At 38.4% G+C, this 20,135-nt stretch overlaps 1 protein-coding gene across 25 annotated transcripts in view; it reads right to left on the reverse strand.

Annotated features, from left to right (window-relative positions):
* DLG2 (discs large MAGUK scaffold protein 2) overlaps nt 1-20,135 on the reverse strand; it is a 1,004,454-nt gene that overhangs the window by 76,172 nt on the left and 908,147 nt on the right. For all 25 annotated transcript variants that reach the window (XM_051779210.1, XM_051779204.1, XM_051779229.1 and 22 more), the window contains one exon: nt 18,411-18,525. In XM_051779210.1, coding sequence (XP_051635170.1) covers nt 18,411-18,525 — 115 coding nt within the window. The remainder of the gene's footprint in view (nt 1-18,410; nt 18,526-20,135) is intronic.

Below are 20,135 nucleotides of genomic sequence, written 5' to 3' on the forward strand. Positions count from 1 at the left end.
CTTTCTGAAACTCAGAAAGAACTGAATCGAAATCAAGCTAGAAAAATTCATTTGAAAGACATAACTGGACTGCAAGAGTGGAAATGTATATCAATAATATTTCAAAACTCTGCCCTGGGGAAGAAGTACTGAGCAGTGGAGTCTCACTAATTTGTTTCTCACTCAACCCCCCCAAAATAATAGATGACTGTAAATATAATCACAGTGAACACCTTCTAGGTTTGTACATTTCAGCCTGTGTTCCAGACAGCCAAAATCCCATCCCCTTCACTCTGAGTTCCACACGACACAAAAGCATGGCTGTGAAGGATGTGAAATGGAATGACTGTAGCTGTGCCACCAAAGTAATAAAGAGCTGAAAAGCGCGACTGATGAGGTCTTAGATAATTGATTAATGAGCAAGTTGCCTGTAGTTCATCAAAGGACTAATGGAAATTTACACAAGATACCTTCAGTATACTATGGAGAAGGATGTGGAGACCTGGAACCACCCAAATACAACATTAAAGAGACAGATAGAGCAAGAACAGAATGGAGTGATATTAATAATTTCAGCTCATATGTATATTTCATGTATGTTAACCAATTAGAGCATAAAAAAATGTCATGATGGAAAATATCTTGGAGAAGAGGGAAATGGTAGAATCACTGTTCAGAAAGTATGTAGATGTGGTGCTCGGGGACATGGTTTAGTGGTGGTCCTGGCAGTGCTGCGTTAATGGTTGCACAGAATGATCTTAGAGGTCTTTTCCAACCTTAATGATTCTATGATTTAATGTATAGAGAACAGATAAAATATGAGCAAAATAAAGATGCAACTTGGACTTTTCAAGAAATTAGAGCTATTGGGCAGATACTATTGTGTGATGCTTGATCACTGGCACACCATGTTATACGCAAAAATGCAGCTTACAGGGGTGGATACAGGGACAGCTACACACCAGGAATTTAGAAACATTGCCTAAGCGTGTAAGGATTGGTTTCAGGAAAGCCAAAGCTCTGCTAGAGTTGAGGTTTGCCAGTGGTGTCAAGGTGAACAGGAGATTTTACACCTACATTAGCAGAAGGGGTGAACAAAGCAAATGTGAGTCCATTGTAGAATGGCATGGATGACTTAGTGACAGCAGACACAGATAAGGCTGATCAGCTCAATGCCTTCCTTGTCCCAGTCTTCACCAACAAGGTCTCCCAGGGTGCTATGCTTGGAGATGTGGTTCAGGAGCAGGAATGACCAGCAGTGCTGAGGACTGAACTCGACCCATGAAGAACCATGGGACCTGATGAGCTGTGTCCAAGGGGGTGGAGAGAACTGGCCAATGTCACAGCCAGACTTCTGTCATCTTTGAAAGATTGTGGAGATCAGGAGCAGTCCCTAATGACTGGAAATGTCAAACCATCTTCTAAAAAGGTCAAATGATCTGGGGAACTACACACAGGTCAGCTTTCCTTTTGTGCCTCAGAAAGTCAAGGAGCAAACCAATTTGGATCAAATTTATACTAAAGAAAAGGACAAAAAGAGGACTGGGAACAGCAAGCATGGACTGATTATGGGTAAATCATGTCTGGAAGACCTGATGTCCATCTAGAATAAAATGACTATGTTTGTGGATGGAAGTGAACACTGGACGTCATTTACCTTGACCTTAATAAGACTTTTGATTTTTGTATCTGGAAATATTCTTGCATCCACGCTATGGCATTGTGGTCTGGATGTATGGACAACTAATTGGGTAACAGTCTGGCCGGATATCAGCCTCAGAGGGTTGTGGTAAATGAGTCATACTCTACCTGGAGGACAGTATGAAGTAGGGTAGCACAGGGATCTGTGATGGAATGTCTATCCTGGGGTCTATGCCTGTTGCATATGGCTGGTCAATGTGGCCATCAGGAATCAAGACAGACAAGTGCAAAGTCCTGCAGCTCAAACAGACTAATCTCCTCATTGACATAGGTCATGGAATCACACCCCTCTGCAGACCCTGTGAGCCCTTGAGGAGGCAAGCTAGGCATGAGGCAGTCATATGCCCTGGCAGCAAAATTGGTGGAAGGATTATTGCTTGTGCCTGATCCTACTGAAATGTCCCAGTACATCATGGGAATGGCCTGGTAGAGAAGGAAAACAAGCTTTGTCTTTCTAAATCTATTGATCTAACCATAGGACTATCCATGATTAGACGTCTGTAGTGGTGACCATATGGAAGTCTTCCAGGCAGGTTTAGCAGTATACTATCCTTTAACTATCCACATCCACAAGAATGTTCATTCCTTGCTTAGGAAAGACACCTTCTTGTTCCATGTATGTTTTGGAGCCCTGTGCTCTAGGAGGCATTTAACCCTTGTGTAAAGGGAATAAGAACTATTTCCACTCCAGGCAACAAGGTATTCCCACCAAGCACCTAAGAGGGAATAGAAACAGGAAGCACATCTTTCTAACATTATTTTCTCTTGCTTATATGAGAAGCAGGATGACTTATAGCACCTTCCAGCACCTAAAGGGGGCCTACAAGAGAGCTGGAGAGGGACTTTTGACAAGGGCATGTAGTAATGGGACAAAGGGGAAATGGCTTTAAACTGACAAAGGGCAGCTTTAGACTAGGAAGAAATTCTTCCCTGTAAGGGTGGTAAGGCACATGTTGCCTAGAGAAGTTGTAGGTGCTCCATCGCTGGAAGTGTTTAAGACCAGGTTGGATGGGGCTTTTAGTAACCTGATCTACTGGAAGGTGTTCCTGCCCACAGCAGGGGGCTTGGAACTAGATCTTTAAGGTCCACTCCAACCCAAACTTTTCTGTGATTCTATGGGGCTATCATAATTATTAAATCATTGTAATTTTAAGCTGGAAATGCACTGGAGTCAAACTGTAAATGCTCCCCCTCCATAAAAACATGATAGGCCTTCAGGAAATATAAAGAACAGCCCCCTTCTACAGAGCACAATCAGTCAGCAAGTCAAAACAGTAACACCTAATTTTTTATTTTACCAAGAAAAATTACCAATTAATCAGCCATCAGTGAAATCTATGTCAAGCAAAATATCGGCAAAGTTTAACCTGCCTGGTAGATGACTGCTTTTATCAGTGAAAAACACTAAGAAATCAGAAAATAAATTCTAAAACTAGTTAATGATCTCAAATAAAGTTTCAATTATTCTTGTAATTGGAGATGATTAGATTTTTCTGTACACACGCTAGGAAAAAATAATTCACAGAAATACAGAATGTTTAAGTCCCAGACTATCACGATTATCTAAAAAGTATTTATATTTTCATACAAGCACTTCTCCAGATCTAATTATACTAAAATACTTCTGTTGGTACTTCATTCTTCCAAGAATAGTCTGCACAGCTGCTTTTATAAATACTCTTTACCCCATAAAGTCCTATTTCCATGTACAATGTGTGATTAGAGGTAAAGTGCAACAAGAAAAACATACCCAGTGTTTCACTTTGAGAGATTCTAATATTTCTGGTATAAATATTACTCAGAGAGAATCCTGCTCAAGTATTTGACCTAAACTTTAGCAAGTCTACTTTCTAGCAATACTGAAAGAGAGCACAAGTGTTGTTTACCCAAACATCTCTTGTGGCTGTAGCCTTTTTGGTATGTAATAAAGACACAATTACAAGAAATATTCCCCTTTTCCTGACTGAAAAGATGAAGTCCTTGACTTAGAAGGCTCTGAGATCAGATTCCAATAACCTTGAATTGCTATCAGCTCATTTCCAGAAGAGCTCTGCAGAGAAGTAAGAGTTCTACAGAGAGGTAAGAGTACTGCAAACTCTATAGTTTTATTTTATTTTGTTCTGCCTCTCATAACAGAAATGGATGAAAGGCTGGATATGTGACACGCTTTCAAAGAAAAGGATATAGTGATGTGTTTTCAATGGAGTTTTCTTCATGATTTGTAGTTCCAGTACATAAATGATATGTCAGAAGTCAGAAAGGAAAAGCTGGATTATCCTTTTCTTAAACCTATTGAGGTTTTCTTGTTTATGATGCATCAGAACTACAAACAGAGCCTAGCCATATTGATCTGAAACTGGAGCATTAGAAGTAATCTTCTGATCCCATTAGAAAAACTGCCTCTGGTGAATCTCCTTTTCCATTTGTCTGCAATAGAAAAAAATCCAACCGCTTTTCACACTATCTAATTCAGAAATTTCAGATAAAGTTTGATGTCACACTCTTCAGAGTTTGGTGACTGAAAGAGTCTGAGGTGATTTATTCAAAATCTATTTATCTCCAATAACTGTAAGTGGGTGTACTACAATGGACAAACAGCTCATTGTAGTGCTTCAGCATCACTCCATATCTCTCTAACAATAACTGTGTATCCTTAAGTCCTAAATCCATGCAGAATCTGAGCTCTTCAATTCCAGAATGATACCACTTATCTTCCTGGAGAAAGAACTCAGATAGGATGGAAAATTCTTTGTGTTCTTTAAACAGGCACAGCACTTCTAAACAGTAACCTGAAGTAAAATTCTTGCTAGCACTAAGAGTTTTATCTCAGCTATGGCAGCATATGACTCCTTGATTCACACCACATTACCGTTACTTATATTGACTGCAGGTGGATTTTTATTGATTTTGTAGAAGATGTAATTATTACAGAATGTTTAATAAACACATCTAAAGTATTTCCCATATTTCATATACTTATTGGTCTGCTCTTCCTAAATCTAATAAAATTCCATTTCAAATTGATGCCCACTGTAGCTCTGGAATATATTCAGAGCTCAAGGCAACTAGTAGAAAAATAAATGCAAATCTTTTGTGTAACGTGATGGGATATATAGTGCATATCCATAGATGGAACACCTAAAGTGCAATTGCAGCAACTTAATATTTTATAAAATTTCCTAAAAAAGCAGCATTGAAACCTGAGTACAATTGAAGTGTCCATTCCTAAAAATTCAAATGCCTATAAAACAAGTAGGGATTTTCCTTTTGCTTATCTTAATGCAAATTAAAAGCTGCTGCACTGAAGCAAGGAAATAATAGCAATTAAGAAGTTTAGAGAAAGGAAACTTTGATCCTTCTGCACACTCTCCACATTAAAAGGGAGTATATTCTTATGTCTGTCCAAGCCTGATGTCTTTCAGATGGCAATACATACAAATTAAAACTAAAGTAGCTGAAAACCCACCCATCATACCAGACTTTCATACTCTATTGAGAGGAAAACAACCCCATTTTCTACAGGCTCTAAATTCATTAATAGTTCTGGCATTACGCTGGATAATGTTCACGTCACTAATTCAGTCAAATTGCCTATTCTTTCATACTTTCAGTAAGAAAAATATCCTGTCTGCTGATTATTTCTTTTACATTATTTTCCTCCAGATTTCTTGCAGCTGAAGCTGCTGCAATCCTCAATAAAGGAAAAACTATCTGTTGAATTTTATCCAAATTTTTAAATTGTTTTGATATTCTTAAGAGAACCCTATAAGCAACATTTCCAAATGAATGACTGTGTGCTGGTGGAGCAGCAAACAGACAAAGGCAGATAAATTGATCACTGAGGAGAAGAAATTTAAAAGAAATCCCTGTGTGTCTATGTTCTGTTTAAACATAATCTAAATCTTAGCATCAAACAGTAATACAAATTAAGGTTAAACTACAACCCTGAAAACATCAAGAAATTAAAAGATGATTGCATTAACACAGTAGCTACAATAAAAAGTTATACTTATTGGTCTTTGTGAAAAGGCAGCATATCCTTCAGATATTTAAATAAATTCTCAGGCATTTGGAGAGTGATATCAGATTTATAGGAATGAACAGTTATTTGCCACTAAATTAGTGAAACTCACCTGACTGCCAGGTTTCACATCTGTTTTGCATGGAAGCTTATAACCTGTGGTTACTGCATGTGCATCAGGAGATGTAGTAAGCTGTGGACTGAAAACTGACCCAACATCTTCTAGCAGTAACACTACATGTTGGCTGGATAGTAAGCCCAACACAGAAATTGATATGAAGTTTGTAAGGGTCCATTTACAAACAAAATACAATAATTTGTATTTTGTTTTTCTTACTGATATTCTAATTAATTATTAAAGTATAAGTAGACGAATAGATTTTCAAAGACTTATCATGAAAATTCATGACCAGTTCAGTTTTGCTGAAAGATCTGCTAAAGTTCACTAGGCCTTCAATATGAATCCACATGCAAATATCAATGATGAAGGAAGAATTCTCATTTTTACGTCTGGAACATCTCACGATTCTGGCTTAAACCAGGGTAAAGACTGATGACTCTAACTGCAGTTTAGTTGGGGCTAACTTTAGCAGAATGAAACTCATGTGAATCAGATCTGATGAAGTGCCGTGCACTGAAGCGATGCTGTTACTCAAAACCCTGGTAGAGGTTTTAGGAACCTAGTTCTGACATTGCTAATGTCACTGTAGCTCACCCTTTTTTGCTAAAGAAAGGTAGGTATGAAATTAGGACCAGACACTAGAGTCCTAAACAATATAGAGTATTAAAATCTAAGTTATTAAATAATGTGATGAATTTGCTATTAAATTAATAACAGTGGATGTTACTGTGTCTGTAATGTCATGTCTGGATGAAACACAGGGCATTACATCCACAGCTTCTCCCTGCAGCAGAGCCTTCTTGCCACAATAGCTCTCAATGGATGTGGCAATGCTCTGACAGCCAGTACAGAAAAGGAAAAATTACTTTCAGTGCTTACACTGAAAGGGCGATTGCATTTTGAATCTGCAAACTGTGTTAGAAACATTGCTTCTACCATGTTTTCTGCAGTGCTACTGAAAACGATTTTGATTCTGTCTAGTCTCAATTTGTTTTCAGGATGGGTTCTGTTTCCTTGTACAGAAATACATGAAGAAGCCACAGACATTTTTTAAAACTAAACTTTACTTTTTACAAGAATAGTTCCTGAAGTATTCTCAGCAACATGGAAAATGACAGACAAACAATCTGACTGGCTGGGTACAGAGGGGAACAGCTTTAAGTATGGTTTTGCATCTTGAATCATCCTCAAGAAAGAGGCAAAATACTGCTGAATGGCAATTAGGTTGTTCTTCCATTTTATCATTGATAACCTATGATCCTTTTCTGTACAAATTGTCTTACAGTCTCTGTAGAAAGGAGTAATTACTACAGTGGGTCACTGCAGTCTTTACCTGGACTGTAAAATGTCTCAAGGACATCAAGAAGAAAAAGCCTGGTTGCAGAGATAGTGCTTTTTAAAAGAAAAAGGAAAATTACAGATCTTTTTGGTTCACGGAATGAAATAAATATTGATACTTTTTTTGAAATGGGGAGGATATGTATCATGAGCAGCACCTGAAGATAAAAACTATTCCAATGTGACATAACTAAAATCTAAGTGGTTAGAAATACGAGGTTATAAAAAACCCCAAAACCTTCTATGTTGTCAAGTAACTGTCTCTGTCCTAGTTTTTTTCGGAAAGCTTTCAGCTGCTGCCCACTATGCCAGAACTCTTTTGAACAACTAGAAGGAAGATGTGGGAGCAGAAATTGCAACACGTTTTTGCTTTCTCTGTAAACAGGGGTTTTTATAGGAGTAGGTATTATGTGTTGCTAAGCAGGTGTGTTGGGTAAAGGAATGTGGTTGGCTGCAAGGTCAATTAAAAAGCATAAGAAATAGAATCTATGGAAAGTGGGTGACTGTTTAGTTATTATAATTCCTATTTAATGAGGAACATCTGGCAAATTCTTCACCAGATAACTGATAGTCTTCTTTTCTTTGCTACATTTGTAGCTAAAGCAATTAGAGTAAGAATATGCAAGAGGAGTGTGGGCCACAATGAGAGTCTTCAAAAAAGATGAAGTTGGAGACATGGAAGAATGCAGATGTGCACACACACAGATATATATAGACAAACAGTGATTTGTTAATCTCTGAAACAATGTTTTACTCCATTTGTTCTGAATATGAGGCACGTTAAGAGAGGATCAAATCCTACTTGTTGAGATTGGTGTGCAAGAGAGACAGAGACAGGGCAAGCAGTGCAAAACCTGCACTGGTACAGCAGCCTGCTGTGGCTGGCATGCTGAGCTGGGTCCCCTTGGACACCAGCTTTAAGTATCAACCAGCACCACACAACCACCACTCCCAGCAAAAATAGTAAAGTAGCTGCATATAAGCCAGGGTCTATTCTACATGATGTCAGTGAAGCCTGAGAGGACCTATCTTTCTGATTCAGTACTTTTTTCCTTGTTACAAGAGTGAGGTGGCAGTGAATCACAGAATATACTGTGTTGGAAGGGACCCACAAAGATCACCAAGTTCAGCTCTTAAGTGAATGGCATGTGTGGGGATTGAACCCACAACCTTGGTGTTCCGAGCACCATACTCTCACCAATCAAATGGAGTTCCTGAGGAGCTCCCTATGATCCCCAACTCAGGTTGGCAATTCCCCATCCTCCCAGGCTCACCATAGCATTAGTACAGCAATATCTATTCCTAATGAGAAGTAAAAGCGTGAGAAAAGCCCACTGGTCCCACTTAGCCTCATCACTTAAACTTGTCTGGCCTGCCTTCTCATAGATAGACTTCCTAGCAGTAAGATGAAAGATCCTCCTCATTTATCTTTATTGAAAGAAACTTTGAATGGGAATTCCCACTGCCCATTTCAGCAGTGTTATGTCCTGTTTCAACAGCTTTATTTCAACACTGCTGATTTGGAGAGTGTGTTCTACAGTGGCTTTATGACTTTTCTGTAGAAGATTTCAGGTAGAAAACTCTTCAATAGAGCTAAGCATCTTCTTTCTCTCAAACTGGCCACTGCGCTATGGGCCAAAGCACATATTTAGATTTCCAACTTGTGACTGTATTCGCAAAAGTTTTTATTTCATTGTTTTCTTCTCTGTGTTTGTGGTCTAACTTACTGTCTTGTACTTTTCCAGTTGAGAACTGCACAAACCGACGGTGTCCTATTATAGCTGTTGACATGGAAACATCACAAGCAACTATTAGTTGGATAAGACTGCTTTTTTACATAGAACAGACACAGCTTAAATGCCTGTTTTGCTGACTCACTTTCAGCCATTTTAAGCCACAGACAGTTTATCTTCGCTTTCACCTCCCCCCCTCCACATCGATGGATCATGTTCTGAGTATCTGTTTAGAAATCAGGCTGAAATTGTGTCTATCTTGGTTATAAAAATTTCAAACAAATCATATTCCCACATGTGGCCAAGATCTTCATCCTCATCATCTTCTGGCTTGGATATTATTCTAGCTGACACTTTCTAGTCTCTGAAGCAGAAAGCAGGCAGTCACTCTAGGGAACTGGAAAGCACAATATATGTGCAATGAAAAGCTATTAAATCACCTCTTAAGAAAAGAAAAAGGTGTGCTGCTTCTGTAAAGCAGACATCATGTCAAGCATATTACCTGTTCTGGGACATTATTTCAATAACTTATGAAACCGAGTAATAAGAAAAATGGCCAGAAGTATGTACTACTTATGCCTTCTGAAGTTGCTAATAGAAAAGCTGTTTCAGCAGGCATTAATAATTCTGTACTGAGGACATGATTCCAGGCTTCAGCCAGTTATTTAAAATCCAACAAGTTTTACTTATAATATAAAGATAAATGAATTATGCAAGCATGGCTTTGATAAGGAGTGCTTTATATTCTGTTTTCTATTCTGAACTTTAGGCAGAGCTTATTATCTCAGATTACTGTAGGCTGTCCTTTGAGCCAGTCCTTTGAGGTGCTCATTTCCACATGCATTAGCTCACAATTTTGAACACAAAATAGTCAATGATTTGCAAAGCCACAACCACATGGAAATGAATCTGCTTTTTGTCCCTTTTCGACACAACTGGAGAAACATTGATAAAAGGCTTGCTGGGCTGCTGGTTCATGCTGCAGCTAACACTGCATCACACCCACGTCTCTGGAAGGAATTGAGTGAACTCATTTCATACCCGGTACCTAAGAGCAGCAGATATGATAAACATGAAGATGTGAAGAAAAGAGCTGGTGTCAGATGCAGAGATGAGACTGTTTGACTGATGTGTTTATATCTTCAGTTTTCACTCTCCATTAACTGCTTCTTCTTTGTCTGTTAAATATTATTAAAAATTGCAAACAAACTTCATTTTTCCTTAGCTGTTCATTAGTATCAACACCACAAAGAAGTATCAGATGAATAAGAAATGCAGTAAGTGTTAGGAAAAACTGTAGTAGCTTATGAGGTGACTAATAGTTTTAACTGACTATATAACAAATAAATTGATTTTCACAGCCCTAGGTTATTGGTGAGGCATATTGTTGTATTTATAACATCACATTTCAGGCTGGTTTTTTTTAGCACCAGAATGCCATCAAACTATAAGCCTGAAGGTCTTCAAATTGTGAGTAGTCCAAGATTAATAATTCTCACATCCATCTTTCAGCTAAGAGTGGCATCACCATTGTGAGTCTTTGTTAAGACACATCAGTTAATAGTTAAGACACTTCGGTTAAGGACCTGTCAAAATTTCACTGACATAATATACAGATATGTGAAATGCTCACAGCTCCCCCTGACATCAGTGAGAGGTCACCTTAAGAAAACCCCCAACAAAACAGATCTCTCCAAATATTCTCTGTTCTTCAATTTTCAGTTGAAATTTTTAATTTTTTCTTTACTCTGTTCTTAGCAGAAGAATAATGAATGCTGTAATTTTTGTAAATGCCTCTAAGCACATAAACAGTTTGAATTTTGTAAGAAAATACTACATTTGCTTTGTCAAAGACAAGAATTGGTGTCTTCTTCCTTCTTCCTTCTTCAATTTAGATGTTTTTGCTCTAAACATGACCTTCAAAGTAATAAATAATAACTACTGGATTTATTGCCCATTGCATTAGGTGATTCTTATATTCCAGCATATCCCTCATCTTTCACTGTTCTTCTGTGTTTCTGATAACTAATGAAGACCCAAGTGAATAGTTTTTCAGTGATACTGTTCAGCTTCTAAACCTCCCCCTGGGGAAATGGTCTCTCAAGCACAGAGAATGACCCTCCTTGCTTTGAAATATAAAGATTTACACTATTTTCTTGGTTCTGAATTCAAGTAGCTCTCACTGAAGCCAATGAGAATACTAGTGCCAGGAGAATCTGGAAAAAAAATCTATATTAAGAGGAAGAACTGCTAAAAAGTAGTAATTGAATATTCAGAAACTCAACCAGTATGTGTGAAATGAGTAATGTCCCAAGTAGGTTTCAATTTTCCAGCCTGAAAAGGAATTTCAAGTCCAATAAGCCATTTCAGGACTGTAGTTTATGTGTGTACCAATCTGGCCATTTCCAAACATGTCTGCATTATACCATTTATGACAGATTTTCTGAATGCATGTTTCCACTCTGCTATGATTTGGACCATTCAATTGCCTAGGAATTTGAGGTAGGTGAACAAATTGTACTAAAATTCCACTTTCCTCCACTTACTGTTCAGCAAAGGGAATTGTAATGGTTCTATCATGCCATTAAAGTACAGGCATAGCTATGTAAGCTATTGCTATTTCCTCATTAAAACAAAAAAATAATGTCTAGGTGCCAAACTCACTCACATTTGCTCTCCAGAAATCTGGATTGACCTACAGTGCTCTAAATACTGAAAAAAACTACAGTGAGATGCTGAAGTCATAAACTCATCCAGCTTGATGACCATGCACTGAGTGTATGTGGATCCTTGCTAGCACTAACTAAAGTGACAAATGAATTCAGAAGGAATCCTGGGGGATAAGAATATGGGAAACAAACTAGCTTAATTAAACAAAATTGTTGATGTTTCAAAGCTACGTTGCAGAAGAATGCAGAGACAACAGTCGGAGAGCTTGATGTTACAGCCTCTTCTAGGTATGTATATGAATACTCTGGGCGTTTGTATGAGAGCAAAAGAGAAAGATTTTCAGTGTGGGTGGGATTCAGATCACACAACTTGAAGTGTCTCTAATATAGATGTTTACATCTCAGCTAATCACCTAAGGCTCCTTCCACTCAACTGTGAGAAATAGACATTTTTAGGGCATGATTCGCCTGAGCAATTTTCCATGTCTACTTCTGGATGAGATGAATTGTACTCTGAAAGTGCCAAGTGCACTCCACTGACTCAAGAGAGATACTAGGCAATTAACTAGCTTCAGTGAAAAATTTTGCAATGCGTATGTAGATATAGCATGTATTTAAAACTAACATATCCTTTTGGATTTTCTTTATATATATATATATATATATATACACATACATCTTTCAAGAAAAATATTCTCTCTCTTTGTAAGGAGTATTTAATTATGGTCATTTCATATGTCTCTCCAGTTCCCTCAGTACCTTCTTCTGAAAACCCCTGATGCAATTGTATCTTTATCAAGTTTCTCCTTCCAGACCTATGTAGTAGAGCTTTCTGTCACCCAGTCTGATATTATCACGTGTTAAGGTTTCACTACTGCAATGTCTCCAAAAGCTGCATTTCTCATGTGGATTTCAGACTGCATTGCAACCAGCTGTGCAGCTTCCCAGGAGAATTTTGCCCATGGAGCCTTAACCTGAAGTTCAGTGGCCTGTGGGGTTCACTGCCTCAAAGAAGACAGGAAGATGGAACAGTGGCTTTAACAGTCATTACATAAAACCAGTCCCAGATACTATATTCAGTCTTCACAAACTGCCTCAACCAAACTTCAGTTGTAACTCTACAAACTTCATAACTGAGAATTTCTATGATGTGCTGAGAATCAATGGCTCTCTAATGAAAGGTGTCCCTGCCCATGACAGGGGGATTGGAACTAGATGATCTTTAAGGTCCCTTCCAACCCAAAACATTCTATGATTCTATGATACCACAACATGCTAATTTCTAAATTCAGGATATCTGTATAAAGGTGTCTAATACCTAATGTAGAATTCATTGTACTGGGAATCAGAGTAAACAACCAGAAATACCTCAGCCTTGGCTTCTGTTTTGCTGCTGCTAAGTTACCATGGAAAATCTTCAGATTCTTGTTTCTCTTGGCTCAAAAAATGAACCAGAACAAATTAATTTTTAACACATAATACTATGTGTTTGTACAGCACATATCTATCAAAGCTATGAAACACTAATTCCAGCTAGAAGAAGACAAAAATATATTGGACTAAGAGGCACCTCTTTGCACTGTGCACAGTATTTATAAATAATGCAGCATGGACTGGAACAAAAATGTTGATCATAAGCTTCTTCATCTTATTAGGAACAAGCTCTGCCCTGAGGCCCACATCCCCCTTTAGCCTTCCCTGCACAGTGGAGAGGCAGCTGCAGAACCACTTCTTCTGACATTACAGCTGGATCCAGTCCTGCCCCAGCCTCGCTTTCCACCCCCACTTTTACAGCCAACTGTACCATTCACATTGTGCAGATATATTTGAAAGAAGTGCTGAAGTTGAAATACCTGCATTTCAATGATCTCAATCAGTCCCTTCATACGGAGCAACAAGGAGCCATTATGAGATGGAATGATATTTGGTCACTGAAGGTACTGAACAGATTTTAAACAGTGAAGTGGTAGTGAAAGGGCTGGGGAAGGTGTGAAACTTTTGAGTTTTTTCTTCAGTGTGATACATCTCCACAGTGACTGGTGGAGGCTTTGGACAACTGGAGTTTTTAAATATAAACATAAACATTATTTCAGGAGCTGTCTAGTTTGAATAAGGCTTAAAAGGTGCAGTGACTCTATAAACCAACAACAGACTCTAAGACAGCAGTCAGATGATTCCTGAAAACCTTTTCTTTATAGGTCTAATAGCAATTATGGAAGTGTCTAGTTTTACCCTCAAAAATCTAGCAGAAGTACTTTAAGCTCAGAAGGAACCTAGAAAATCAACAGGAAAAGCCCTTAAGCTCCCAGTTTTCTCCAAAGCTTGACCATTTTATATTAAAATTTCAGTGGCTGCTTGAATTCACAAAACTTTTTAAAGGACTGTACTTCTCTGATGCTTAACTCTTCAAAAGCCTGTCATGATCCATAGGCTATGAGTTAAATAACACGATCTGGCATTTCCTAAGAGTAGCAATAGTAGCCACACATAGCCTGAAAAATTTGACTACTGATATGGATTTAGAAGGATAAAGCAAAGCATATACTTTTTTCAAGACAGACAAATATATAATCTCACAAGATCAGACTTTAAAACCTTGAGCCAAAAAGACAAAAAGGAAGACATGAATTTGCATATGAACCACTAAAGATCCTGCTACATATGGATATAGCAAAACATTTATCTGGTGATGGGTTTGTTTACTTTCCTTGTTCTTCATGAACTGATGACTGAATTCCAATGACTTCAAAATGATAATAGCTAAATTTTTTTTAGCCTATTACTTCAGTTATTGAATTCAATTTAAATTCATTCACTTTCACAAACAAATAAAGCATAAAAATAACATTTGCTATGTTTCATATTAGTTCTCTCAATTTCTGCTTTTCTTTCTGTATTTCTTTTCCTCAACAGAGAGATTTAGTGACAAAGAAGTTTTGGGTTTCTAAAATGATTAACAGCACTTCCTACTGCTCCATTCTCCCCTAAAGTGTCACACTTTGCCTTTAGTGTTGTGAACTTTCTAATGACATCCCAAACAGAGATACAGGGTCTGTGACACAAAAGGAACAGGTAGTACTGAAAAAAAATAAATCAGAAATTCCTGGGAAATATTCCAGGAGGCATCAGAAGGGCAGACTGGGATAAAGAAAGTAAAAAATAAGAAAAATCTGAAACACCAGAGTATGCACAGATAGATCATGTCAAAGAGCTACTCAATTTCTCTGAATGAATAATTCTTGATCTTTCCTGTGTTTTATACAGTCCTTAAGTGTGACTTTAAATTGCTTTCAGCCATCTACTTCTAGTCTTACATTCAATCCTTTAACCCATATTACATTTTACTTCACCTCATTTAATATAATATCTTTCATATAACTCAATGCTATGCTGTTTTAGTAGGGGTGGGATGGGGAAATCATAGACTGTAAGCTAATGAAGAAGCCCTGCATCCACAGAACCCCGTGTCCACTGCTATGTCTGTACTCTTTCTCATCCTCTTTTGTTGGTTTTTCTATGAGCAGATAATGACACATTTTCAATTATTGCAACCTATATAGATCTTAATTTTTTCCCTGTGCTGCCTAGAGTATAGTTATTTACTTTGATTAAGCTCTCTAGCTAAAAAAAACCCAAACAACTATGCTTGGCATACTCAGTGAAGGACAGCAGAATCACTACATCATACACTACTACATACATACACTACAAAGAAAGGAAAACAGCAAACTTGAATCATCAACTTGGCATTACAGCTACAGATTTACAGCAACATATGGTAATTTGCCTCAAGTTCTCTTGCACATGCTGACCAAAATAATCCATTGAAAGAGACATGCCCTGAGTTGTAAGAATAGAAACCAAATGCTAGATCCCAGCTTTTTACATGAGTCCCTGTCTGTAAAGAGTTCATCCATAAAGAGAACATTTTCTTTGAAAACAAGGACATTTCTGAACAAACATTTATTTTTTCCTTAGTGCCTAACTGAGACATAAGCTACCTTTGTAATTATTGTACATGAATTGAACTAACTGTGCCGGGCACAATGCTGAAGGTACTACTGCACTACAAACACATTATAATAATATGTAAAATACAAAGCCTCTCAAACAGACTGCTCAGACATAGACACAGCCACTTGTGTGGGTTTGACTGCAAAAAATATATGCTAACAAAGGTGACTGAGACTTTTGTGGTTTTCTGCTTCAGAGGTTTGGGGCATTTGTTGGAACAACTCTGGAATAGGAGAACAGATTTTGCATTTATGGTTTGGCAAGTGCTATTTAGATAAGCAGCTAAGACATCAAAGACTCCTGTAGTGAAGCACCAGGGCATAGCAGCTTTAGTGAGGCAGACCACAGCCAGACTTCATAAACGAGCAGAAAACCAAGCTCATTGGTGCACACAGAGCAATACTATACAGAAAAACTAGGCTAGTCCAGATGCAGTACAGATATCTCAGCTTGGCTCAGTGTGCAAGTTAATAAGCCTCAGTTCTCAGCAGAGCTTACCAGGTCAATACTGATACAGGAGTAACTGAGCTTTGCTGCAGTTCAAACCAGTAAGTTGTTCAGGACTCTGTGTTAGCCCTTTACGTGTACACTGCTGTGGCAGGAGGGCCTACCCAAATAAGGCCTAGAATCCAATCAGAGAATGCATACAATGCAAGCTGTCATGCAAGTTATCTGTGATGAGTTACTGGTGGCACCAGGGTGATGTTTTGGTGTTGAAATGCTAAAACCACCCTGGTCCACCAAACTCCAAGCACACATTCTGCTTTTTGAAGTTGGACGTGACAGATAAGATGGGAGCTGGCCTGTAAATGTGTGACTAGCAGTCAACTACTTTATGCTATAGAAGTCCAGGTCTCTTTCATACAGTCAGGTTCTTCTAACATAACCCTTCTTGAAGTGTTTGTGTAGAGATTCTTCCCTTGTGTAGGGACACCCTCCAAGGATACTCCTCAAGGCTGAGAGGAAGAGATCTCCCCATGAGCGTTGATATGGGTGAATTATATAAAATCTCTAATAATTAATTCCTTTTTGCTAGTTTTAATATAATTGCTTCAATAATTGCTTCAATATAGTGCACTATCCTATCTTATACTATACTACTGGTAGTTTTAGCCTTTATATTGTATAGTAAATATAAAGATCTTTTATCTGATCATTCGTAATAAAAAATGATTAATTTTATATAAATATTTTACTTTTGCCAATCATTAAAACCTGCAGGACAAAAGCGGTTCACTCACCCCTCTGTAATTCCTTACATTTAAACTGTTGACACAATCCAAGGCTAAGATTGGCTTCAGCTTCACCTAGACTCCTCTCTGAGAAGGAGTTTAGAAAGCAAGGGAGTCCTCATGATTTAATGTCAGAGCTTCTTTAATAAATTTTGTCTAAGCCTTCTATACCTGTGACAACTGAAATTAACCTGAAGTTACTGGCTTGGACTTGTTGTACCACTGTTCCCCACATTTTAGTTTCCTTGCTTACCCCAAGCAAAGTAAGCTTGGACTATCTCTACACATCCAATTGTAGCTTTTCATAAAATGCATATTCAGGGAGCTGACCAAAGCTCTTGCCAAAAAAAGTCACTCTGTGTTTGGTCTGGAAAAAAAAACTAATTCAGGTCAGAGAAGGTTAGAGATGCATTGAAAACCAGAACACTTTCAACCTGACCTTGCCCAACAGCAAGACCACTGGTAACAGCGATCCATATCCTTTCAGTCCTTGCTTCTTCTGGCGACAGTACCAATTAGTACTTCATGTGGTTGCAGCTCACCAGAATAAGATCATTCATGCTAACATTTAAGTTTTCCCTTCCTTCTCTGCTACTTTACCCTTTCACACTGAGAGCATAATGACAAAATGTAGAATTTAGCCTTAATTGGATCTCTGCAATGTTATCACCTGAATTAGCTCCCCTGTGAATAATTATCACTGCCTAGAGGCTGACAAATTGCTTCCCTCTACTTTATGATTGTCAAGAATTTCAAATTATATGCTGAGCATGGGGAGGCTGAGGAAAGGGGGGGGAAGGAGGGGGGATGAAAATGAAAGCCTAGAGAAGCATAATCATAAAGTTTATTAAAATACTTGGCACAGAGTTCCATAGTCTCCACAAGTTCCAAAAGGTATGAGTGACAGCAAGAACTTTGCTAGGGCAACTTGGCAACATCCAGTCTTTTACCCAGCAAAGACTATGGCAATAGACTTGCACAGTCAAAGAGAAACTGCAACCACTGCTCGCAGTTAGGCAATTCACATGTTATTAACTATCCTATTTAATATACTTACATCAACTTTTTTACTATTTCATCTGCAGGTTTGATCTTGCACGGTTTCTTTGCAGCACAGACTGATAGAAGTGTAAACATACGCAAGGGGATAGCAGCAGTCTGTCATGCATTTAGAAAAGTATATAACAGTTCTCGCCTTTTAAGAAAAAGGTCTTGGTGAAAAAGCGTTCTTTCTGAGAACAATCATTCTCTGTCTGGGCAAGACCTCACACAGAAACATAGTGTCATTATACCACAATATCCATCTCAGATGTCCAAACAGCTGACAACTGGGAAGAAATTTTTATCTCATAAACCCAAGTCACTATAAAGGTATAACACTCTGAAAATTACTTGAAGTGGTCAGATTAAGCAATAGGACAAATAGGGCTTTTATCCAATTTTTACATTAATGCTGCTGTGCTTGTAAAATTGTTGCATTTCTCAGTTCATTTCAATGCAGCTCCTCAAACTTCTTTCCCATCTTGCTGAGCTAACAACGCGGGTCCGGCATCGACAAGGTAGCTGCCGACATATTCCCAGAAGAAAGCTTTTCCTGCTTACCTGACATACAGTGACCTCTTCTGATTAGTCCTCAGGGATCCAGACCCAGAACTCATGCTGTGATTCATCATCTGCTCACGCAGGTCATGGATTTTTGCCTCAAATCGAGCGTACTCTAAGGAGATAAGAAACACCCAGAGAATAAAGATATTTTAGTTTTCTTGACCTATATAATCATCAGGGCTGCTAAATGCAAATTGATATTAAATTAATGAATGTAAGGCATGTCCTGAAAATGGAGGTCTAGCAGGACCTTGCGTTAATGTATCATTTTAGGTAAATAAATGTCCTTTTTATTGTGGTACCTGAACATTTCAGCACTGAGTAGGTGAGGAGTCAGATAGCTAGACGCACTGAACTGCAGTTTCAGGAAAGGAAAGGAGGTTCTAAATGTGTTACCAAATATCTCTCAGTCTGTGGAAAGGATGTTGAAAGCAGTTTTCCACTGTATCATTCCTCCTTCCAAACAATCTGATACGTTGTTAGGGGCAGTGGGATGGTGCACTGAAGTTATTAATGAGTCAAGAATTTACTGTAAAATCCCATCAAACTGAAGAAGATATCTCCAAGTCTAATTATCCCCACAGCAGCTGTCAAATCATTATATGAGCAATTAGCCACCCTATTTACTCTGCCCACTGAGGTTTGGGGTCTGTTTCTTTTAAATAGGTGGATCCATAACTTGGTCTTAGGTGGGGTGATCCCCAAAATGCCAAACCCAAGCTGCATGAGGATGGCACAAAACTACCTTCCTCACCTTGTTCTCCTCCATAGCTCTGCTGGCAGCTTTGTAAAATGTTGTGACATGCTGACCAGCAACATGGGATCAGCACTGGAACAAGGATTCAGCTAGAGGTGTATCATTTGGTAAGGCTCCTTGCTGACAGGACCCAGCCTTTGTACAGCTTGGTCAATGGTCCCTTCTGCTGGCATGTTCCCTTTGCTCGTTGTGTGACCTAATGGTTTTGGTTTGCAAGAGGAAAGGCTGAAGTTTTGGAGACAAATTCTAATTCCTTGTAACTGACAACCTACAGGCAATGCTCCAACCACACAGTCATATTTCAACCTAAGCCCAGGAAATCTATTGATGTTAGCTAGGAGACTAACTTGAGAGAGTGTACACAATACATTTCAATGAGTTAGTGACACTTTGAAGAGTAAGATGTTGCAGACTGATGCCAGCAAAGAGGAGATGTTTCCTGCACCTCAATGTTTTATTCCACTGATGCCTTCAAAAGAAGGATTCCTTTCCCCACAGAAAGGCTAGAGTACAAGTAAAACAGCAATGCAATGTTTCCTCCCTTAAAGGCTGGAGGTACATCCTGCCAGATCACACTACCTCTCAGCTTAAGCAAATAAATCTTTACAGTGCATTTATAACCCATTGGCCTGCATCCTGTTAGCTGCTTTTTGAGCTACATGAGAACACTGCAAGACAGCAATATTCACATTTTCTCCTGGTAGAAATCTCAACATTATTTTTGTTTGATCATTTGCTGTTCCCACTGGCTCAGTTCCCAGAATGTCTAGATGCTTTTATTAATTTTATTCAGAGGACTTTAACTTTTCATTGGATAAAAACACCTGACCTTTGCAAGATCCCACATTTTATATGAACACTAGGTACCTTCAAGCTGGCTTAACAGAGTGATTTGATTTGGGGGTTTGTGTTTGGGTTTTTTCCCTTCTTCATCCTTGACACATTTTACCTCCTTTTACCTATCT

The sequence above is a fragment of the Manacus candei genome, unplaced genomic scaffold, assembly GCF_025592945.1.
Source record: "Manacus candei isolate 608988 ecotype Guabito, Panama unplaced genomic scaffold, ASM2559294v1 h1tg000014l, whole genome shotgun sequence".
Classification (NCBI taxonomy): domain Eukaryota; kingdom Metazoa; phylum Chordata; class Aves; order Passeriformes; family Pipridae; genus Manacus; species Manacus candei.